Source organism: Mustela lutreola, chromosome 3, assembly GCF_030435805.1.
Source record: "Mustela lutreola isolate mMusLut2 chromosome 3, mMusLut2.pri, whole genome shotgun sequence".
NCBI lineage: Eukaryota > Metazoa > Chordata > Mammalia > Carnivora > Mustelidae > Mustela > Mustela lutreola.
In genome coordinates this window covers 172,882,674-172,907,392 of record NC_081292.1, presented here as the reverse complement: position 1 = coordinate 172,907,392, position 24,719 = coordinate 172,882,674, and the positions used below count along the sequence as shown (strand labels likewise).

Sequence of the window (24,719 nt, the reverse complement as noted above, 5' to 3'; positions counted from 1 at the left end):
GAGGAGGAGCAGTATCAGGGGAAAACAAGGGGGAAAGTTGCAGGAGCAGAGAACAAGAGAGAAACACACCAAGAGAAAGAGAAGCTCCAAGAGACAACAGCAGAAACTGAGGGCAGGGAGTGATTAGATTTACAGAATCGGAAAAGGGAAGAATAGAAAAAGGATGGTGTGTAAGTAAGAAGAGGAATATTTTCCCATGATGGGTGAATTATTCTCAGCCTCTAGTGAAAGCTACTGAAGCGAACATAACCTCGGGTCAGGTTGTCTTGTGGAACGGGGCATTTCAGTTTCTCGGGGTTTCTTGGTTTTTCTTATTTTCTTGCTGTGATTTTCCCTTGGTCATAAATTGAGATGTCGGTGAGATTTCCTTTTGAGATTCCTTTCTGCCGAGGATAGCGAGGACTGTTGGGGGACTAGTGATGAAGAAGAGCCTTGGAAGCCTTATGCTCCCCACCAAGGCGTGGGCCCAGCAAAGAAGTGGGGAAGCTTGCCAGTGTTCGGCTGCAGGGTGTCAGGAGGCTGAGGTTCAAGCTGGTGTTTCCTGATGCATTTTACCCTCAGCACACTCCACAGTGAAAAAATCCAGGATGTTCTGGAATCCCATGAATCACATAAATGTTCCCAAATACACACTCGGGGAAAGATTTGCTGAAGAAGGGGGATGTCTTTCATTCTTATTCATACTAAAAATTTGGATTTATACCCACAGACCCTTTAGCTTCTCCAGAGAATAAAAACTAAGCATTATCCTATTTATTGATAATGTTATTATTTTGTGCCTACTACTGGAAAAAGCCCAGAAGAAACATAGTCCTTCAGATCAACGGCTCTCCACCCTAAATTAAAATTTTTGTCAAATAGTTTTTATTATGTTACTGTGATTTTCAAAGAATTTTGGCAAATAAGATATAATTTCATCTTCACAAACTTATGCATTTAGGGAGACAAACTATTGCTTCTTCCTATTTTATAGATAAAGAAATAGGAGCACTGCAGTGTATAAGGGTCTTTTACCAGGTCAAAGTAGTTACCCAAGTTGGAAGGACTATGGTAATCATCATGTGAGGCTGACATTCAGGGTGGCCAGGATCACCAAGGCAGAGTTCACACAGGGGAACCCAGAAAGTGTTCAGGTACTTAGGCCAGTGGCTCAGGGCCCAGTGTAAGAAGGCCCTCATCCTAACAAATATATTTCAGTAGTGAGAACAAGGAAAGGCAGAAAGAGCTGGCAGGATTGGGACTTACCATGTGGGAGGCAAGAGATCTAGAAAGAAAAACTGAGCCACGAGTAGGAAAACTAACAGAGAGCAAGGAAGAGCCCCGAATAAGAAAAAGCCCAAGAGGGAAGCCCAGGGATTCATGGAGATGTCCAGTCTTTCGTGGTACAGAAGAAACAGTGTGTGGTGACAGAACAATGAGAAGGAAAGGAGGTATATGAAGGATAACAGAAGAAGAAGAGCTAGAGGGAGGCTCTGGTAGGTCTTAGGTGAGGTCCTCCTTCCCAAGGAGAATCTCACCCGAGTGCTGAACACCAGAGTTCAGCATGAGGTTCCTGAGCTCTGTTCCCTTATTGTCACGTCTGGTTGGTCATTTTTGCATTTCCCTTCAGTTTCCTGTAAGCATAAAGCTCTCCAAAGGACAGATGGAGGTGATTTTAAAGAGATGTCTGAACTGCTACCAGGCAATGGGAGAGGTTCCATTCCTCAGGCAGAAATTTAGGGGTCATCAGTGACTCATCCCCCTCCCTCAACTCACATAGCCCATCAGTCATCGAGATTAGTAGCTATAACTCAAACTTGTCTCTTGCCCATCCATTCCCCTTCATACCCGAAACAAACACTCTAGCCAGGTGTCTCTTCTCTCTGGAACCAGAGCAACAGCCTCTAGTCTCATATCTTCCTTCCAGTCATGTTGCCCTCATACACAATCTCTCCAGGTTAACTAGAGGACTCTGAAAATGCAGGTTGGTCTATTCTACTTTCCTACATTAAGTCGATAACTTCCTATTGTCAGAAGGATTAAATCCACTTTCCTCCCCATCGGTCCAGCCTCATGTCTGTCCTGCAATTACCTCACAAATTTGTATAAAACTTGTTTAGTAATTTTAATTATCTGATTACTCTTTCTCACCTGAGCTTTGGCACAGGCTTGGCCCTGTGCTTGGACAGTTTACCTGCCCATTCACTCACTAATCTGGTGAAATCATGTAGATATTAGATACCATCTCAGAGATGCCTTTTCTAATCCCCAAGATAAGAGTCAGGAAGAAGAAATAAAACCACAGCACCAGGGAAGCATGATGGGAAAAAAAGGGAGGTGGGAACAGACATGGGGAAAGAAACAAATCAAGATAAAGAGGAGTGCCAAGAGATCCCAAGAGTGAAACAGAGGTGGAAACAGAAGAGGCAGACACATGTGGGAAGGGTAAAAATGAGAAAGAGAACAAAGTGTGGAAGACAGGTGTGCAAAGTTTCTGACAGTCTCCATCAGATTACTGGGTTGTGGGAGACTTCCTTTTATCTTTGAAAAACTTTAAGACACAGGTATATAAACTGTTGTAACCCCTGTTTTGTGAATGGGAAAACAAAGCACAGAAAGGCATGCAGATTGTTTTTGCAAGGGCAAAGCAGAAAAGGCAGAGTGGGCAGCAGTGGATATGTCACTGAGGGAACAGTTGTGGGAAGCCACCTGGCAGTTAAGGTGGGGTCCTGTGGTCAGAACACGAAGAGGAAGCCCCAGGAGTCCCACACATTCCCAAAGACGTTGGGTCCAACATAAGACCTTCATTAAGAGGAAAACTAAGGTGTTAATTTTAGCTATTCTGACTGGTGTGAGGTGGTATCTCATTGTGGTTTTGATTTGTATTTCCCTGATGCTGCATGAGGTTGAGCATTTGCTCATGAGTCTGTTGGCCATTTGTGTGTCTTCTTTGGAGAAATGTCTAACTGTGTGATGGGTATTAAGGAGGGCACTTGAAGTAATGAACACTGGGTATGTATGGTAATGAATACTGGTAATGTATGCAACTGATGAATCACTACATTCTACCACTGAAACTAATAATACAGTATATGCTAATTAAATTGAATTTATTTTTTTATTTTCTTATTTTTTAAGATTTTATTTATTTATTTGACAGACAGAGATCACAAGCAGGCAGAGAGGCAGGCAGAGAGAGAGGAGGAGGCAGGCTCCCTGCTGAGCAGAGAACCCGATGTGGGGCTCGATCCCAGGACTCTGAGGAGAAGTGGGGACATAATTAGGTATACACAAGGGGAGGAAGATGGTGGATGGTCCTTAGGCAACAGGAGTGAGTCACCCTGAGGCCAGGTGAGCCCAGAGATTGACCAGATGGTTTGTGAAAGGAACAGCCCCACCTAGCAGATTCCCGAGTGTTCCATGCTTTCGCTGGGAGTTTTCTCATGATGATCTCCCCTGGTTTGTACTGAGATGACTAGGGGTTTCATTCCTTTCTGCAGAGCATGGCAATGCCTACTGGGAGACCCGTGAGGAAGAAGAGCCTCAGGAAGCTTTGAGTTCCCCACCAACATGTGGGCAAGATAAGGAAGGGATTGCCAGCCCTGGGCTGCAGGGTATCAGGCAGCTAAATTCAGAGCTGAACAGCATGGCCCTTATTGTTAGAACAGATGTATTCCCTCTTCATGTTGTGGTAGATAAATACTGGCAAAGACAGTGCCTTTTTTCCTTCACACTCTTTATGTCTATTTATAGGAAGGACTCAGTATTGTGATTTTAACCCCTGGCTACTTATTATTTTCTATAAAGAATCAAAAGTTAATTAAGTATATACCTAGTGCTTAATATTATTATTATATTGTCATAAACTTGTAGGCTTCAGATGAAATGTGGTTCTGAGATCTTCTTGTCAGAAGGAAAGATCAAGAGGTGCCTGGGTGGGTTAAGCCTCTGCCTTCAGCTCAGGTCATGATCTCAGGGTCCTGAGATCAAGTCCCACACCGGGCTCTCTGCTCGGCAGGGAGCCTGCTTCCTCCTCTCTCTCTCTCTCTCTGCTTGTCTCTCTGCCTACTTGTGATCCCTCTCTGTCAAATAAATAAAATCTTAAAAAAATTAAAAAAAAAAAAAAAGAAGGAAAGATCAAGGGCTCTTGAACCCAAATTATAGCTTTTGTCATCATGTTATTGGATTATTTTGTGCTTTTTATTTTTTTTTCAATCTCCAAAATACTTTGGCAAGTGAGGCTTTAGGACTTGGGCTAGGGAAACTGCTATTATTTCTCCTTAGAGAAAGGCATGGAAGCACAGATGAAGATTACTTGTTTTTCCCTAAGATCAAGTAGGAGGAAGAGCAGGGACCCATGCCCTGAGCATCTCATTGCAGGTAGTGGCTATGTGAAGCTAACAGAGGTCAATGTGGGTCATGTAAGAAGAGTCCCAGGGGAAACAGAACAGGGCCTAAAGCAGAAAAACTTCCACTTTACAAGTAAAGAATGCCAGTTGGAAGGGGAAGAAATCAAGAGAGACAGTGACAGAAGGGGTGGACCCTGTTTTAGGGATTAGAGAGACCTGGAAGAAGAGAGATAGGAGGAATAAGCAGGAAAGAAATGATTAAGATCACCACTGAGGAAACAAAAAGATAGAAAAGTAAAGAAATAGAAGAAGTCGGGGGAGTGGAGCCCACAAAATCAAAGATGCACAAATATTTTCCTAGTGCAGAAGTGGAAATCTCTGGAGGAAGATCTATGGGAAGGAAATGGAGAAGCAGAGAGTAGGGGAGTCAGAGGAAGAAGGGCTCAGTTGGATCTCAAGTGGGGTCCTTGGAACAGATGTCCCTTTTCCCAAAGGGCAGCTCACCTGTGTTCTGAACATCCTGGCTGAGCTCATTTCCTTATTTCCCTTCATGGTCCTGTGATCCTGAAGCTCCCCAGATGATCAGTGAAGGAGAACTAGTGGAAGTGCCCAGGCAAGTGCTATGTGACGGGGAAGGTAAGTACAATTTCAATTTCCATTTTACCAACCAAATCTTTGTTTTTCTCTCTACAAGGAGGAAAATATCCCTTCTCTTCCCTCCTCCACTGATTCCCTTCCTCTTCACTTCTTCATACAGAAGAAATGTGTAAAGCCAAGTGAAAAGGGTCAAAAAGAGAGGGAATTAGGTGTATGGTAAGGGAGGGAGATGGGTGAACCATTCTCAGCCACTGGTGATAGTGACATGAGCCATGTTAACTTCCAGGCCAGGTGAACTCAAAGGCAGGAGGGTCTGAGGTCAGAGACATTCCCACCTGGAAGCTACTTGAGCCACCTTGATTGTCAGGGTGGTTTTTTCTGCTATTGTTTCCATTGGTCGTATGCTGGATCCTCTAAGGGATTATATTCTGTTCAGCAGAAGGTAACAGTGCCTGTTTAGAAATGTGTAATGAAGAAGAACCTCAGGAAGACTTGAACTCATTACCAGAAAGTGAATCAGGTAAGGGAGGGCAAATGGCAGGATTTCCCTCTTTTTTTTTTTTTTTTAAAGATTTTATTTATTTATTTGACAGAGAGAGATCACAAGTAGGCAGAGAGGCAGGCAGAGAGAGAGAGGAGGAAGCAGGCTCCCTGCTGAGCAGAGAGCCCGATGTGGGACTCGATCCCAGGACCCTGAGATCATGACCTGAGCCGAAGGCAGCGGCTTAACCCACTGAGCCACCCAGGCGCCCCTAAATTGAATTTAAATAAAGAATTTTTAAGAAGAGAAAAAAAGAAAAACTGGGTATGGGTTTCCAAGTGTTTCAACTGTTTGACAACATTCTTAAGGGCCTGTGGACAGGAGAGTATTTTAACAGCCCCTTCTGCTCTAATAGAATGTAATCATCAGTCTTCCACCTTAGTATAAGAGAATTGTTTCTAGTATTTTTGTGGCTGGGCCTGTTTCACCTCCTAAAATAAAAGTTTTCTTGAGTTTAAAAAAAATAAGGGAAAAACTGATGTTGGTGGGGAGAGAAAGGGAAATACTGACAGAGAGCATTGGAATGGACTCAACCACTTGGGCTTGAAGACATCTAGAGTAAGAAAGTTTGACAGAGTAATGAGAGAAAATAGATACATTATCACTGAGAAGCAAAAACAAATCTAAGGCCTAAAAACAAGAGATGGGGTAGAAGCCCAGACAATGGAAGAGGTGCACGGTTAGGAAACAGATGTGTGGAGGCAGGAATGCAGGTGGGACAGTGAGAAGTGGACAGAGGAGATGTAACAAGATGGCAGAAAGCAGAACAAGACAATGTGGTTCCAAGGGGCCCCATGGAGCAGGCAGCTTGCTTTCCCAACCTGGTGGAGCATGGACATGATGAGGTCTGCTCCCATCACCCTCCATGGTCCATAATGTCCTTGTGTCTCTGCAGCGACCTATGATCCCAGAGTTTCCCCAGTGACTAATGAAGGAGAACTAGAGGAGATGCCCAGTCAGCCAGCAGAAGAGGGACAAGGTAATTCTTTTTTTTTTTTTTTTTTTTTAAGCATTAAATGTTTTGTTAAATGCTTTGTAGCTCCAGAAGTTGGGAGATTTGTTCTCCTGATAAAAGATATCTCTTAAAAGTCCACTGTCAATAGTAGACTAGTTTCTTTCTTTCTTTTTTTTTTTTAATTTTTAATTCTGATTTAAATTCCCAACTCTCTCAAGAAGCTTTTGTTTTCTGATCAGCATGGAAAAAAAAATCTTGCCTTTCTGCCATCCTACCATTCTATTCTTCATATTCACATACATACAAGTAAGACTGTGTCCATTTTCTGTCTTGTTTTTTCCAAAACCGTGAGAGAGACTAAGAATGATGGTGAACAGAGCTCCTGAGTTCTCAAGTCGGGGAGAACACAGGGAGACAGGATATAACAGAGGTAGGCTGGGGCACCAGAGCAGAAGGGCCTGGGTCATTTTATTAAATGTCCACAAAACCCCAAATAACAGCAGGTTATGGCAATTGAAGCAATGAGATCATTTTCAGCCTACTTCCATCAGTATCAGCAGTATGGACGTAAGTTTTGTGAATGAGTGATAGGTTTGCACTTTAAAAGGTACCTAGGGAGATTGTTAGCATAGAGCTGATAAGAGAAGGCTGTCTGGTATTGTGGTCCATGTGAAAAGGGAAGAACTTCTGTCAGTTTGGGAGGAAGCATCTGTGAGAACAAGGAAAATAGATAAAATAAGGGAAATTTTAAAGCATCCAGAGGGAAAGACTCAGAGAAACAGAGGTAGAAAAGGAGAAAGTGAGAGACAACCTGGAAAGGGTGTAAGTTAATGGAGAAATGAGGTATGAAGATGAAAATTAGAGAGATTATATAATAATTTGGCAAATAAACATCAAAATAATAATAATGTGAAAGAAAGCTAAAGGAGACTATGTAGAGAAAGAGTTATATAAAAATAATTTTAAAATCAATAAGGAGTGGAAACTGCTGTATAGGGGAGAAGTTGGGATCTTATAAAGCTGAAGTACAAGTCTAGACATGAGCATCTTCCAACAAAAGGAGTCTATCTTGGTAGTGAGTTTTCAGATTTAATCTCCCCACGTAGGAAGTGGTGCCCAGAACATAGTCAGAAACCAATAACCCTCTCCTTGGCTGTCTCAGTTACTCCCAGGTAATAGAATGAGTCTCAAGTGCATGCCTGCTAGGGACACCTGTCTCCCAAGGTCATCCCTCTGTGTACCTGAACGCATTTATCACAGGATCCTCTCCATTTAGATGACTTTCAGGAACTGACACTTCCAAAACTGATGCTAACACCTTCTTCTGTGAAACTAGAAACTCCTTCTCCAGAGTTTGCTTCCTTGTTAAAGGGGACATGAATATAGCATTTCCTCTTGCTCCCATTCTCTCCATTTTCTCCACTTTAGCATGATTGTTATTTGCAAGATGTCAATCAGATCATATTACTTTCTGATGTAAATCTGGTGATCTTTGTTGTCTTAGGATTAAATCAGTTGTTCTTCCTGTGGTCTTCTGTGTCTCCCACTCACCATGGTGCACCAGTTTATTGTTTCTGCCTCATCTCTCATGATAGTGTAAATATTTTCAGTGATTGCAATGTTATAATATTTCTTTTATATGTGGGCGTTAGAACAACTTTTCCTTGGGCGTGGTGGTGTTGCCTTGACCTAGTCTGTTCCTTATTCCACCTCCTGATCAGGTTATACAGTACTATTTTAGGGATACCTCTCCTAACTTAGAAGAAAGGAAGCAAGAAAAAACTGAGTGAGATAGGGAAAGGTAATAAAAACACTAAAGAGTGCCAGAGGCACAAGAGAAAAAGATACAGAAGAAAAGGAGACAGAAACACATCCAAACAAAGAGAAGCACTTGGAGACACTGACAGCCGGAGATAAGGGCAGAGACAGAAGTACTAAGCAGGGACGATGGGAAACGAGGAGAAGTGGGGACATAATTAGGTATACACAAGGGGAGGAAGATGGTGGATGGTCCTTAGGCAACAGGAGTGAGTCACCCTGAGGCCAGGTGAGCCCAGAGATTGACCAGATGGTTTGTGAAAGGAACAGCCCCACCTAGCAGATTCCCGAGTGTTCCATGCTTTCGCTGGGAGTTTTCTCATGATGATCTCCCCTGGTTTGTACTGAGATGACTAGGGGTTTCATTCCTTTCTGCAGAGCATGGCAATGCCTACTGGGAGACCCGTGAGGAAGAAGAGCCTCAGGAAGCTTTGAGTTCCCCACCAACATGTGGGCAAGATAAGGAAGGGATTGCCAGCCCTGGGCTGCAGGGTATCAGGCAGCTAAATTCAGAGCTGAACAGCATGGCCCTTATTGTTAGAACAGATGTATTCCCTCTTCATGTTGTGGTAGATAAATACTGGCAAAGACAGTGCCTTTTTTCCTTCACACTCTTTATGTCTATTTATAGGAAGGACTCAGTATTGTGATTTTAACCCCTGGCTACTTATTATTTTCTATAAAGAATCAAAAGTTAATTAAGTATATACCTAGTGCTTAATATTATTATTATATTGTCATAAACTTGTAGGCTTCAGATGAAATGTGGTTCTGAGATCTTCTTGTCAGAAGGAAAGATCAAGAGGTGCCTGGGTGGGTTAAGCCTCTGCCTTCAGCTCAGGTCATGATCTCAGGGTCCTGAGATCAAGTCCCACATCGGGCTCTCTGCTCGGCAGGGAGCCTGCTTCCTCCTCTCTCTCTCTCTCTCTCTGCTTGTCTCTCTGCCTACTTGTGATCCCTCTCTGTCAAATAAATAAAATCTTAAAAAAATTAAAAAAAAAAAAAAGAAGGAAAGATCAAGGGCTCTTGAACCCAAATTATAGCTTTTGTCATCATGTTATTGGATTATTTTGTGCTTTTTATTTTTTTTTCAATCTCCAAAATACTTTGGCAAGTGAGGCTTTAGGACTTGGGCTAGGGAAACTGCTATTATTTCTCCTTAGAGAAAGGCATGGAAGCACAGATGAAGATTACTTGTTTTTCCCTAAGATCAAGTAGGAGGAAGAGCAGGGACCCATGCCCTGAGCATCTCATTGCAGGTAGTGGCTATGTGAAGCTAACAGAGGTCAATGTGGGTCATGTAAGAAGAGTCCCAGGGGAAACAGAACAGGGCCTAAAGCAGAAAAACTTCCACTTTACAAGTAAAGAATGCCAGTTGGAAGGGGAAGAAATCAAGAGAGACAGTGACAGAAGGGGTGGACCCTGTTTTAGGGATTAGAGAGACCTGGAAGAAGAGAGATAGGAGGAATAAGCAGGAAAGAAATGATTAAGATCACCACTGAGGAAACAAAAAGATAGAAAAGTAAAGAAATAGAAGAAGTCGGGGGAGTGGAGCCCACAAAATCAAAGATGCACAAATATTTTCCTAGTGCAGAAGTGGAAATCTCTGGAGGAAGATCTATGGGAAGGAAATGGAGAAGCAGAGAGTAGGGGAGTCAGAGGAAGAAGGGCTCAGTTGGATCTCAAGTGGGGTCCTTGGAACAGATGTCCCTTTTCCCAAAGGGCAGCTCACCTGTGTTCTGAACATCCTGGCTGAGCTCATTTCCTTATTTCCCTTCATGGTCCTGTGATCCTGAAGCTCCCCAGATGATCAGTGAAGGAGAACTAGTGGAAGTGCCCAGGCAAGTGCTATGTGACGGGGAAGGTAAGTACAATTTCAATTTCCATTTTACCAACCAAATCTTTGTTTTTCTCTCTACAAGGAGGAAAATATCCCTTCTCTTCCCTCCTCCACTGATTCCCTTCCTCTTCACTTCTTCATACAGAAGAAATGTGTAAAGCCAAGTGAAAAGGGTCAAAAAGAGAGGGAATTAAGTGTATGGTAAGGGAGGGAGATGGGTGAACCATTCTCAGCCACTGGTGATAGTGACATGAGCCATGTTAACTTCCAGGCCAGGTGAACTCAAAGGCAGGAGGGTCTGAGGTCAGAGACATTCCCACCTGGAAGCTACTTGAGCCACCTTGATTGTCAGGGTGGTTTTTTCTGCTATTGTTTCCATTGGTCGTATGCTGGATCCTCTAAGGGATTATATTCTGTTCAGCAGAAGGTAACAGTGCCTGTTTAGAAATGTGTAATGAAGAAGAACCTCAGGAAGACTTGAACTCATTACCAGAAAGTGAATCAGGTAAGGGAGGGCAAATGGCAGGATTTCCCTCTTTTTTTTTTTTTTTTAAAGATTTTATTTATTTATTTGACAGAGAGAGATCACAAGTAGGCAGAGAGGCAGGCAGAGAGAGAGAGGAGGAAGCAGGCTCCCTGCTGAGCAGAGAGCCCGATGTGGGACTCGATCCCAGGACCCTGAGATCATGACCTGAGCCGAAGGCAGCGGCTTAACCCACTGAGCCACCCAGGCGCCCCTAAATTGAATTTAAATAAAGAATTTTTAAGAAGAGAAAAAAAGAAAAACTGGGTATGGGTTTCCAAGTGTTTCAACTGTTTGACAACATTCTTAAGGGCCTGTGGACAGGAGAGTATTTTAACAGCCCCTTCTGCTCTAATAGAATGTAATCATCAGTCTTCCACCTTAGTATAAGAGAATTGTTTCTAGTATTTTTGTGGCTGGGCCTGTTTCACCTCCTAAAATAAAAGTTTTCTTGAGTTTAAAAAAAATAAGGGAAAAACTGATGTTGGTGGGGAGAGAAAGGGAAATACTGACAGAGAGCATTGGAATGGACTCAACCACTTGGGCTTGAAGACATCTAGAGTAAGAAAGTTTGACAGAGTAATGAGAGAAAATAGATACATTATCACTGAGAAGCAAAAACAAATCTAAGGCCTAAAAACAAGAGATGGGGTAGAAGCCCAGACAATGGAAGAGGTGCACGGTTAGGAAACAGATGTGTGGAGGCAGGAATGCAGGTGGGACAGTGAGAAGTGGACAGAGGAGATGTAACAAGATGGCAGAAAGCAGAACAAGACAATGTGGTTCCAAGGGGCCCCATGGAGCAGGCAGCTTGCTTTCCCAACCTGGTGGAGCATGGACATGATGAGGTCTGCTCCCATCACCCTCCATGGTCCATAATGTCCTTGTGTCTCTGCAGCGACCTATGATCCCAGAGTTTCCCCAGTGACTAATGAAGGAGAACTAGAGGAGATGCCCAGTCAGCCAGCAGAAGAGGGACAAGGTAATTCTTTTTTTTTTTTTTTTTTTAAGCATTAAATGTTTTGTTAAATGCTTTGTAGCTCCAGAAGTTGGGAGATTTGTTCTCCTGATAAAAGATATCTCTTAAAAGTCCACTGTCAATAGTAGACTAGTTTCTTTCTTTCTTTTTTTTTTTTAATTTTTAATTCTGATTTAAATTCCCAACTCTCTCAAGAAGCTTTTGTTTTCTGATCAGCATGGAAAAAAAAATCTTGCCTTTCTGCCATCCTACCATTCTATTCTTCATATTCACATACATACAAGTAAGACTGTGTCCATTTTCTGTCTTGTTTTTTCCAAAACCGTGAGAGAGACTAAGAATGATGGTGAACAGAGCTCCTGAGTTCTCAAGTCGGGGAGAACACAGGGAGACAGGATATAACAGAGGTAGGCTGGGGCACCAGAGCAGAAGGGCCTGGGTCATTTTATTAAATGTCCACAAAACCCCAAATAACAGCAGGTTATGGCAATTGAAGCAATGAGATCATTTTCAGCCTACTTCCATCAGTATCAGCAGTATGGACGTAAGTTTTGTGAATGAGTGATAGGTTTGCACTTTAAAAGGTACCTAGGGAGATTGTTAGCATAGAGCTGATAAGAGAAGGCTGTCTGGTATTGTGGTCCATGTGAAAAGGGAAGAACTTCTGTCAGTTTGGGAGGAAGCATCTGTGAGAACAAGGAAAATAGATAAAATAAGGGAAATTTTAAAGCATCCAGAGGGAAAGACTCAGAGAAACAGAGGTAGAAAAGGAGAAAGTGAGAGACAACCTGGAAAGGGTGTAAGTTAATGGAGAAATGAGGTATGAAGATGAAAATTAGAGAGATTATATAATAATTTGGCAAATAAACATCAAAATAATAATAATGTGAAAGAAAGCTAAAGGAGACTATGTAGAGAAAGAGTTATATAAAAATAATTTTAAAATCAATAAGGAGTGGAAACTGCTGTATAGGGGAGAAGTTGGGATCTTATAAAGCTGAAGTACAAGTCTAGACATGAGCATCTTCCAACAAAAGGAGTCTATCTTGGTAGTGAGTTTTCAGATTTAATCTCCCCACGTAGGAAGTGGTGCCCAGAACATAGTCAGAAACCAATAACCCTCTCCTTGGCTGTCTCAGTTACTCCCAGGTAATAGAATGAGTCTCAAGTGCATGCCTGCTAGGGACACCTGTCTCCCAAGGTCATCCCTCTGTGTACCTGAACGCATTTATCACAGGATCCTCTCCATTTAGATGACTTTCAGGAACTGACACTTCCAAAACTGATGCTAACACCTTCTTCTGTGAAACTAGAAACTCCTTCTCCAGAGTTTGCTTCCTTGTTAAAGGGGACATGAATATAGCATTTCCTCTTGCTCCCATTCTCTCCATTTTCTCCACTTTAGCATGATTGTTATTTGCAAGATGTCAATCAGATCATATTACTTTCTGATGTAAATCTGGTGATCTTTGTTGTCTTAGGATTAAATCAGTTGTTCTTCCTGTGGTCTTCTGTGTCTCCCACTCACCATGGTGCACCAGTTTATTGTTTCTGCCTCATCTCTCATGATAGTGTAAATATTTTCAGTGATTGCAATGTTATAATATTTCTTTTATATGTGGGCGTTAGAACAACTTTTCCTTGGGCGTGGTGGTGTTGCCTTGACCTAGTCTGTTCCTTATTCCACCTCCTGATCAGGTTATACAGTACTATTTTAGGGATACCTCTCCTAACTTAGAAGAAAGGAAGCAAGAAAAAACTGAGTGAGATAGGGAAAGGTAATAAAAACACTAAAGAGTGCCAGAGGCACAAGAGAAAAAGATACAGAAGAAAAGGAGACAGAAACACATCCAAACAAAGAGAAGCACTTGGAGACACTGACAGCCGGAGATAAGGGCAGAGACAGAAGTACTAAGCAGGGACGATGGGAAACGAGGAGAAGTGGGGACATAATTAGGTATACACAAGGGGAGGAAGATGGTGGATGGTCCTTAGGCAACAGGAGTGAGTCACCCTGAGGCCAGGTGAGCCCAGAGATTGACCAGATGGTTTGTGAAAGGAACAGCCCCACCTAGCAGATTCCCGAGTGTTCCATGCTTTCGCTGGGAGTTTTCTCATGATGATCTCCCCTGGTTTGTACTGAGATGACTAGGGGTTTCATTCCTTTCTGCAGAGCATGGCAATGCCTACTGGGAGACCCGTGAGGAAGAAGAGCCTCAGGAAGCTTTGAGTTCCCCACCAACATGTGGGCAAGATAAGGAAGGGATTGCCAGCCCTGGGCTGCAGGGTATCAGGCAGCTAAATTCAGAGCTGAACAGCATGGCCCTTATTGTTAGAACAGATGTATTCCCTCTTCATGTTGTGGTAGATAAATACTGGCAAAGACAGTGCCTTTTTTCCTTCACACTCTTTATGTCTATTTATAGGAAGGACTCAGTATTGTGATTTTAACCCCTGGCTACTTATTATTTTCTATAAAGAATCAAAAGTTAATTAAGTATATACCTAGTGCTTAATATTATTATTATATTGTCATAAACTTGTAGGCTTCAGATGAAATGTGGTTCTGAGATCTTCTTGTCAGAAGGAAAGATCAAGAGGTGCCTGGGTGGGTTAAGCCTCTGCCTTCAGCTCAGGTCATGATCTCAGGGTCCTGAGATCAAGTCCCACATCGGGCTCTCTGCTCGGCAGGGAGCCTGCTTCCTCCTCTCTCTCTCTCTCTCTCTGCTTGTCTCTCTGCCTACTTGTGATCCCTCTCTGTCAAATAAATAAAATCTTAAAAAAATTAAAAAAAAAAAAAGAAGGAAAGATCAAGGGCTCTTGAACCCAAATTATAGCTTTTGTCATCATGTTATTGGATTATTTTGTGCTTTTTATTTTTTTTTCAATCTCCAAAATACTTTGGCAAGTGAGGCTTTAGGACTTGGGCTAGGGAAACTGCTATTATTTCTCCTTAGAGAAAGGCATGGAAGCACAGATGAAGATTACTTGTTTTTCCCTAAGATCAAGTAGGAGGAAGAGCAGGGACCCATGCCCTGAGCATCTCATTGCAGGTAGTGGCTATGTGAAGCTAACAGAGGTCAATGTGGGTCATGTAAGAAGAGTCCCAGGGGAAACAGAACAGGGCCTAAAGCAGAAAAACTTCCACTTTACAAGTAAAGAATGCCAGTTGGAAGGGGAAGAAATCAAGAGAGACAGTGACAGAAGGGGTGGACCCTGTTTTAGGGATTAGAGAGACCTGGAAGAAGAGAGATAGGAGGAATAAGCAGGAAAGAAATGATTAAGATCACCACTGAGGAAACAAAAAGATAGAAAAGTAAAGAAATAGAAGAAGTCGGGGGAGTGGAGCCCACAAAATCAAAGATGCACAAATATTTTCCTAGTGCAGAAGTGGAAATCTCTGGAGGAAGATCTATGGGAAGGAAATGGAGAAGCAGAGAGTAGGGGAGTCAGAGGAAGAAGGGCTCAGTTGGATCTCAAGTGGGGTCCTTGGAACAGATGTCCCTTTTCCCAAAGGGCAGCTCACCTGTGTTCTGAACATCCTGGCTGAGCTCATTTCCTTATTTCCCTTCATGGTCCTGTGATCCTGAAGCTCCCCAGATGATCAGTGAAGGAGAACTAGTGGAAGTGCCCGGGCAAGTGCTATGTGACGGGGAAGGTAAGTACAATTTCAATTTCCATTTTACCAACCAAATCTTTGTTTTTCTCTCTACAAGGAGGAAAATATCCCTTCTCTTCCCTCCTCCACTGATTCCCTTCCTCTTCACTTCTTCATACAGAAGAAATGTGTAAAGCCAAGTGAAAAGGGTCAAAAAGAGAGGGAATTAGGTGTATGGTAAGGGAGGGAGATGGGTGAACCATTCTCAGCCACTGGTGATAGTGACATGAGCCATGTTAACTTCCAGGCCAGGTGAACTCAAAGGCAGGAGGGTCTGAGGTCAGAGACATTCCCACCTGGAAGCTACTTGAGCCACCTTGATTGTCAGGGTGGTTTTTTCTGCTATTGTTTCCATTGGTCGTATGCTGGATCCTCTAAGGGATTATATTCTGTTCAGCAGAAGGTAACAGTGCCTGTTTAGAAATGTGTGATGAAGAAGAACCTCAGGAAGACTTGAACTCATTACCAGAAAGTGAATCAGGTAAGGGAGGGCAAATGGCAGGATTTCCCTCTTTTTTTTTTTTTTTTTTTAATTGATGAATAGTATTCCATTGTGTGTATATGTATCTACCTATCACATTTTCCTTATCCATTCTTCTGTTGATGGACATGTAGGTTGTCTATGTCTTGGCTATTGTAAACAATGCTGAAATGAACATGGGGACACCGATAGCTCCTTGACACACTTATTTTGTTTCCATCACATATATACCCAGAAGTGGAATCGCTGGATGATATGGAGGTTTTAATTTTTAGGTTTTTTTTTTTTTTGAGGAACCCCCATACTGTTCTTCATAGTGTCTATACCACATTACAATCCTACAAACAGTGCACCAAGACTTCCTTTTTCCCACATCCTTACCAGCATTGGTTATCTATCATGTTAATTATCTCTTTTACTTAACATCAACTCTGCCATATGCACAACCTAAAAATAGAGGTAACATCTCATGATATTTGCAGTCCCTGGGGTCAGGGAAGGAAATATTGAGTGGACATTGAGACTTCTGCCTACTACAATGAGACTTAAGTACATTTCTAGAAAATACCAGTCCAGTTGAGCCACTGACTTTCCCAAGTAAATAATGTAACATATTCTTATCAAATGGGACATCAAACAAAGCTGAGCATAAATGTATTAAAGAAAAGAATCTGGCTTTAGAAAAGAGTTATAGTAATTGGGTTAGGTACTACAGAGAAGTGAGTTGTACCTACTTTGTCAACTTCAAATCATGCATAGTGTAGACATACTAATGTTCAAATCAATTATAAATTGATTATGCGTAGGAGAATTTTCTAGGAATTCTAAAGTTATTCTTCCTTTATATTTAATCTGGTAGTTTCATTTTATTTTAATTAATTACTTAATTATTAATGATAGAAAATTTTATTTTTTTATTGTGTTATGTTAGTCACCATACAGTACAGCATTAGTTTTTGATGTAGTGTTCATTGTTTGTGTATAACACCCAGTGCGCCATGCAATTTGTGCCCTCCTTAATACTCATCACCAGGGTCACCCATCCCCCCTACCCTTCTCCCTTCTAAAACTCTCCATTTGTTTCCCATAGTCCATAGTCACTCATGGTTCCTCTCCCATTCTGATTTCTCCCCCTTCATTTTTCCCTTCTCCTAATGTCTTCCATGCTATCCCTTATGTTTCAGAAGTAAGTGAAACCAAGATTTTATTTAGTTATTGGAGAGAGAGAGAGAGAGAGAGCACAGGAGCAGGGGGCAGGAAAGGGAGAAGCAGACTCACCGCTGAGCCAGGAACATGACATGGGGCTTGATCCCAGGACTCTGAGATCATGACTTGAGCCAAAGGCAGTTGCTTAACCATCTGAGACATCCAGGTACCCCTTAATCTGGTAGTTTCATTTGCAAAATAGATCCTTCCTATTAAATTTATGGAGATTTTTTAAAAGAAAAGAAACTGTTAGACGATGGTCTTAAATTAGCAGTTACTGGTTGGGACATGGGAACTTTTGGTCATCTTTCTCTTATAGAAGTACTACTAAAAGCATTGTTTATTTTTGACATGTCCAGACTTCTCCTTTGAAACTCAAAGTTATCTTTGGTGAAATTTTGCCATTTATTAAGAAAAGTGCAAGACTGATTCTGAGAGTACAAAGAAGAAGTGGAGTTCTTTCAGGGGGAGACTGTAGCTTCAACCAGGACACAGCCATGGCAAGTAGCAATGAGGTCACCACATGCAGTCCTTGATGAGAATTGTGTTCTGCAAGTGAATGGAGTATTGGGTTCATCCATTGAGCAGAGACTGCAAAGGGAACGTATGATTGATAACATGATAGCAGTTGACCTCAGATTATTTGCTAAACAAAATGATTTTGTTTCTCAAATTGATGAGAGGTTTTGGAGAGGGACTCAAGGCCAAGGGTGACCAAATATTTTTGCACACACTAGCTGCTGTCTAATGGACCCACATCCATCAATAAGTTTTGCATAGGGGACTTCTCAGGTCTGTGTCTCCATCTATTTGCTTTGGATCACTTCCTTCCAGCTTTCAAGAAGCACAAGAAAATCAAGAGCAAACAAACACACATAAGAAAACCTTTTGGAAAATAGACAAAAGTTAGAGTAAATGAAACAGTAGAAGAATAAAAAATATTAACAGAATATTTGCTAAATGCTACACCTCCAAACCAAAGTGTCTAACTACTTTGTGTCTAATTGCATATATATATTTAAGTAATAAGATTAATTCAGGGGATGCCTGGGTGGCTCAGTCAGTTAAGCCACTGCCTTTGGCTCAGGTTGTGATCCCAGGATCCTGGGATCAAGTACCACATTGGGCTCCTTGCTCAGCGGAGAGCCTGCTTCCCTCTCTGCCTCTGCCTGTCACTCTGCCTGCTTGTGCTCTCTCTCTCTCTGACAAATAAATAAATAAAATCTTAAAAAAAATTAATTCAGAAATAAGAAATCAATGAAACAAGGCAGAGCTCAAGTCATTATTGAGATGGATTTATCAGTCACCCAATCTGAGTCGGGCACAAGAAACAGTGGATTGGGCCTATTGGCTCAAAGATCCCACATGGTGTTGCTAAACAAGAGTCTTCAAGATGGCTTGGTGGGAAATCCATTTTTGGAGGAATAGACCATCATGCCATAAGCAAGATGCATGGTGGAAGGAGGTCTGGTACTTAGAGAATATAGTTTCTTTTTAAAAGGAAATTGCTTTTAGATAGAGTTTTAGGAAGCTTGTAGTTCAGGAACTGCAGACTTTCAGACCTGGGGAGTGTTTATAACTAGGTTATCGTTTAGTCATAAAAACAGGCTTTCTGGAATGCGGCTCTTGCTGATGGGCTGATTTTCAGAAGTGTGAGGTTGTCACTGACTGGCTGGCTTTAAATGTGGTTAGTGATGTAAGTAGTGATGGACCAACTAGGATGAGTTTAGAACTGTTCTCATAATTACTTTTTACTATTTTCAAAGAATAGCTGTTTTTTTCCTGAAAGGATAAGATCTTTTTCCTTTATTCTTGAGGCTACAGGTAGAAAAGTAGGAATAAAAGAAAGCAGAATGAGGTATAAAAGATGGGAAAAGCATGCCTTTGGCAGCTCTAGGTTGTGATTATTGGAGCAGGTGTAGTCTTCTTTTAGCTCAGGATATCATGGTGCAACATGAAAGCACCAGAAGCTCTTCCCTGGTCACTTTCAGGATCCATGGACTGTAATTTTCTTGCTTCTCTTTAGTATCTGGAAAACTAGAAACTCTCCAAATGAATAGAGAGGAAGAATCAGAAGAGCTTAGTTCCAGACTACTACTCTGTGATGGAGAAGGTAATTATGACTTATAGAATAAGAAAAACAGAAACATCTTAATCTCACAAAACAAACTGAGGGTTGCTGGGAGGAGGGGGGTTGGGAGAAGGGGGGTGGGGTTATGGACATTGGGGAGGGTATGTGCTTTGGTGAGTGCTGTGAAGTGTGTAAACCTGGTGATTCACAGACCTGTACCCCTGGGGATAAAAATATATGTTTATAAAAAATAAAAAATAAAAAAAAAGAAAGAAAAACAGAAACAGAGCTGATAAAGAGAAAAAGACAAGGGAGGAAAAAGGGAGACTTAAAGGAAAGGCCAGAGATGGGGATGGTCAGTGGAAGATTTCAGAGGAAGAAGCAGAGAAGGGGCGATCAAGAAGGGTACAGAAAAGGGGGTACCTGAGGTAAATTAAAGTCTTCATACATCACGTTTTGGCCCAGAAGCTGAGCTACCAGCAGATGGAAATGAAAAGTGTTCCTGTGTTATGTGCTTTTCAAAAGATGTGCCAGAAGGTCCTGAAAGTAGCCAAACATGTGACATGAGGGGTAAGGCCACCGGAGAGTTATGGTATGGGAGTGGCTCTAGGGGCTGGGTAGTGACAGGTGGTCCAGTCCATTCCAGTATCCTGTTCCCTGTTTTGTTTGACCTGACCCTTTTGGGAATAGTAGAGAGGCAAGAGATGGCCCTGCCAATTACACATGAGTGTTGTAGTAGAAATACACACTTAAAGATGGCAGTATCATGTTTACTACATTAGTCTACTAATAATGAACACTTGCATTTATAAAGTGATTTCCATCCCTGTCACACCCAATCTTCTGTGGAGCCCAAGAAAGCCAAGCATACTTCTGCTAGTACATAGCAGTGTCTTTTTGTCACAACCTTAGAAAAATCTCAAAAGATAATTAGTGATGCCACTAGTGATGCCACTAGTGATGTCAAGAGGAAAGACTATCCTTAACTCAGCATATATTTTTGATGGATGCCCTCTAGCATGTTGCTGGTTTATCTAGTGATTTCCTGTAAATATTTTCACATAAGATTTTGTTTAATCTTAATACCTGGACAAATGTTCCTGAGTAAAGTGAAGTACAAAGGTATTTCACAGTGTTTTTCCAAGGACTGTTGAGAAACAAAAGAAGACCTGGGGCCCATCTTGGACTGCTACTTCTGAACTCAGTAGGTTTTTAGTCCCTTCAGAAGGGAGAGAGAAATAACCCAAACATCTTATAAATTCAAGTCTTCTGCAGTATGAGTAATCCTAAAATGTGTAACTTTTGTTTTTAAGTTCTGTTTCCTCACCCTCACCTGTCAATTCTCTAGATACTGTGGGTCTTGAAAACACCTCTTCTTCGGGAAGACTCAAGAGGAAGAGAAGTAAGAGTACATAAGATTTTACTTGCTTTTGATGTTAAAAATGAGATTTTTAATGCTAGAATTGCATTATTACTATTTACAATATTAAGTGATGATAATATGCTATCTGCCCAAAGATGTCCATATCTTAATTTCTGGAATTTGTATTATCTATTATCTTATGTGGCAAAAGAGATTTTACAGATATAATCAAGTTAGGGACCTTGGAAGAGGAGATTGTTCTGGATTATCTGAGTAGACCCAATATAATGGAATAGCTCTTCCTAGCTGTGGAGAGAGGGGGAGTGGCCATGGAAGATAGTCACACAGAGATATCATATTGTTGGCTGGAGGAGGAGGAAGATGGAAGGAAAGAACCAGGAATATGGATGACCTCTGGAATCTGGGTCAAAGATATGTATTCTACTGCACAACCTCCAGACAGGAATGAAAGCTTACTGGAATCTTTATTTTAGCCCAGAGAGACCCTTGTCAGACTTCTAATCAACATAACTGTGAGATAATAGATTTATGTTGTAAGTCACTAAATTTGTAGTCATGTTATGGCAGCAGTAGAAGAGTAATACAGACTTTGGTTATTGGAGGTGGAGTGCAATTGTAATGCATTCCTAAAAATGTAGAAATGTTTTTTGGAATTGGACAGTGGGCAAAGGGAAGAATCTTAAGTGGAATGATAGAAAATGTCTAGATTGCCTTAAGCAGTTTGTTAGAAATATGGGGCTGCAGACTCTGCTAGAGAAAGCTTGGAAGTGCAGAACATGGTAGAGAAAACCTATTTTGTCTTAGAGGATATCCAAATCATCATGAGGACTTGGTAGAAATATGGAAGTTCAAAGTGTCACTGGTGACACTTTGAAGGAGATAAGGAACATGTTTTTAGAAACTAGAGAAAGGGGAAGCCTTAGTATGCAGTGGCCAAAAGCTTAGCAAAATTCTGTCCTGCTGATAGTGTGGAAGGCCAAATTTTATGGATATATAGCTAAGGAGGTTTCTAAGCAAAGTGATAAAGGTGCCACTGGTTTCCACTTTGCTGCTTATAGCAAAATGCAAGGGGAAAGAGGTAAATTGAAGGAAGAACTGCTTAGCAAAAGGAGTCAGGATTTTTTAAAAAATTTTTATTACTTTTCAGCGAAACAGTATTCATTGTTTTTGCACCACACCCAGTGCTCCATGCAATCCGTGTCCTCTCTAATAACCCACCACCTGGTTCCCCCAACCTCCCACCCCCCCGCCCCTTCAAAACCCTCAGATTGTTTTTTTTTTTTTTTTAAAGATTTTATTTATTTATTTGACAGAGAGAGATCACAGTAGACAGAGAGGCAGGCAGAGAGAGAGAGGGAAGCAGGCTCCCTGCTGAGCAGAGAGCCCGATGCGGGACTCGATCCCAGGACCCTGAGATCATGACCTGAGCCAAAGGCAGCAGCTTAACCCACTGAGCCACCCAGGTGCCCCTCCTCAGATTGTTTTTCAGAGTCCATAGTCTCTCATGGTTCAGGATTTGATGATTTGAAAAGGTCTCAGCCTTTCCAAGCTGCAAAAGGTGCTAAAATTTGGAGCTTCACTGTCAGGAAAAGTGTGGTCTGTAGTGATAACCAAGAGTATGGCCTTACAACTTTCTGCTAATGCGCCAGAAGTAGTGAACAGTCAGTGTATTCAGTCAACGAGGAAGAGGTTCTTTGAAGGGATTAAGTATGTGACTCACAGATCCCCTCAGCCATGTCCACAGAAGTAAAACAATAGATACATGATTGTATAGGAAAGATCTGTGGAAGGGTCTGTCTAATGGAGGAGATCCCCGTGACATACATGGGAGTGCTATGATCCCTAAGGATCTTCTATCAACAGAAGCAGGGACATCCAAGTCCTAATCTCTGGAACCTGTAATTGATTACTTCACATGCTAAGAGACTTTGAGGGTGTGATTAAACTAAGGATCTTGAGATGGGGAGACTGTCCTGGATTGTGTAGGTGGCCGCAATCTAGTCACCTGGGTCCTTCAAATCCTGTAGCCTCCAGTGAGGAACAAAGCCCTGTAGATACCTTGGTTTTAGCCCTATGAGATTTGTGTCAGATTTCTGCCATTCAGAACTGTAAGATAATAAGTTTGTATTCTTTTAAGCCATGAAGCATATGGCAATTTATTACAGAAGCAATAGAGAACTAACACTTTTCATAAGACCAAAAAATGAAAAAAGGAATGTGGTTAGATCACATCTTTTAAAATAGCAATTTACATTTTTTTTCAAAATGCTCACATATTTATTTATTTACTTATTTATTAATATATGATCTTTGTTGGGTTTCTGGATGGTGCAGTTGGTTGAGCATCGGGCTCTTGGTTTTGGCTTGGGTGGTGATCTCAGGGTCATAGGATCGAACCTGGGGTCAGGCTCCACACTTAACTCGGAGTCTGTTTGGGTTTCTTTCTCCCTCTCCCTTTGCCCCTCCCCACCATGTGCATGTGTGTTCATATGCTCTCTCAAATAATAAATGAATTAATCTTTAAATATTAAAAAATAAAATATATGATCTTTGTAAACTTTAACATATATCTTTCCAGATTTTTTTCTAGGCATATATTAACACATTTAGAATTTTATCATAAATCTGAATAAATCTATTCATACAGTTAGATTTTCTTTACTTTAGAGCAGTATTTCTTGCACAAAACTTTACAAACATTTAACATTTTACCTGTAACATTTTACCTGTAAAAGTTTACCATTCATTCCTGTTTTAATTTGCATTGTTTTCATTTTTGTTGTGGTTGAACATTTTCCAGTTATTATTGGTCATTTGATTTCCTCCTAAAAATGCTTGGTGCATGTGTCTTGCTGGTGATACAATCCTGCTGGCTTTTTTTTTTTTTTAACCATGCTGAACAAGCATAGAACTAATAATATATATACTACATTTTGCTGTTATATGTTGTTATTTTGCGTTGTTTGATGTTATTCTTTTTGGTTGGTATTATCTTTTGTCTTAAGGAAGCTGGAAAATTTTATGTAGTAAAATCTGTCAGGCTTTTCTTTTATGGTTTCTAGCCTATACTTAAAATTTATGGAGATATTTCCCACCTCAAAATTTTAAAAAATATTTGTATTTGCTTTCAGAATATCAGAAGTACTTAATACTTTTTAATGTTTATACCTATATTTCACATTTTTTGTGCATGATGTGAGACACTAATTTCAAGAAATAACCCCAATGTTTTTTCTTTATGACTTGAAATGTCCTTTTTATGTACCTTTCCTTATATTCTTGGATCTGTGCCTGCACTCTGAAACACTGGTTTGTTTATTTCTACTCTGAAACACTGGTTTGTTTATTTCTAATGCATAGCAATTGGTTTAATTACAAAGCTCTCAAGTATATTTTGCTATTTCTACTCTTTATAGTTTCTTTTGCAAGGAAAAAAGTAAACAATGCAGGGAGGAACATCAGAAAAGAGATTTCAAAATTTTTCACCACTGTTGTTCAACATAGTACTAGAAACTCTAGCAACAGCAATCAGAAAACAAAAAGAAATAAAAGGTATTCAAATCGGCAAAGAAGAAGTCAAATTCTTTCTCTTCGCAGATAACATGATACTTTATATGGAAAACCCAAAAGACTCCACCCCCAAACTACTAGAACTCATCAATTCAGTAATGTGGCAGGATACAAAATCTATGTACAGAAATCAGTTGCTCTCTTATACACTAACAATGAAAATATAAAAAGAGAAATTAGAGAACCAATTCCATTTACTATAGCATCAAGGACCACAAGATACCTGGGAATAAACATAACCAAAAGGTAAAGGATCTGTACTCGAGGAACTACAGAACCCTCATGAAAGAAATTGGAGAGGGCACAAAAAGATGGAAGAACATTCTATGCTCATGGATAGGAAGAATAAACATTGTTAAAATGTCTATACTGCCTATAGCAATCTATACTTTCAGTGCCTTCCCGATCAAAATTCCATCGGTGTTTTTCAAAGAGCTGGAGCAAATAATCCTAAAATTTGTATGGAACCAGAAGAGACCCCAAATTGCTAAGGAAAAGTTGAAAAAGAAAAACAAAACTGGGGATATTATGTTGCCTGATTTCGAGTTTTACTACAAAGCTGTGATCCAAGATAACATGGTATTGGCACAAAAACAGACATAGGCCAGTGGAACAGAGTAGAGAGCCTAGATATAGACCTGCAACTCTATGGTCAAATAATCTTTGACAAAGCAGGAAAAAATATACAGTGGAAAGAAGACAGTCTCTTCAATAGATGGTGCTGGGCAAATTGGACAGCTATGTGTAGAAGAATGAAACTCGACCATT

At 41.0% G+C, this 24,719-nt stretch overlaps 1 protein-coding gene across 1 annotated transcript in view; it reads left to right on the top strand.

Annotated features, from left to right (window-relative positions):
- Nucleotides 1-24,719, top strand: part of SP140 (SP140 nuclear body protein) — a 79,105-nt gene that overhangs the window by 28,285 nt on the left and 26,101 nt on the right. Inside the window, exons 9-19 of the mRNA XM_059168883.1 lie at nt 4,899-4,964; nt 5,362-5,445; nt 6,353-6,445; nt 10,038-10,103; nt 10,501-10,584; nt 11,501-11,584; nt 15,174-15,239; nt 15,637-15,720; nt 18,953-19,039; nt 19,463-19,567; nt 20,346-20,399. Of these exons, the coding sequence (XP_059024866.1) occupies nt 4,899-4,964; nt 5,362-5,445; nt 6,353-6,445; nt 10,038-10,103; nt 10,501-10,584; nt 11,501-11,584; nt 15,174-15,239; nt 15,637-15,720; nt 18,953-19,039; nt 19,463-19,567; nt 20,346-20,399 (873 nt within the window). The remainder of the gene's footprint in view (nt 1-4,898; nt 4,965-5,361; nt 5,446-6,352; nt 6,446-10,037; nt 10,104-10,500; nt 10,585-11,500; nt 11,585-15,173; nt 15,240-15,636; nt 15,721-18,952; nt 19,040-19,462; nt 19,568-20,345; nt 20,400-24,719) is intronic.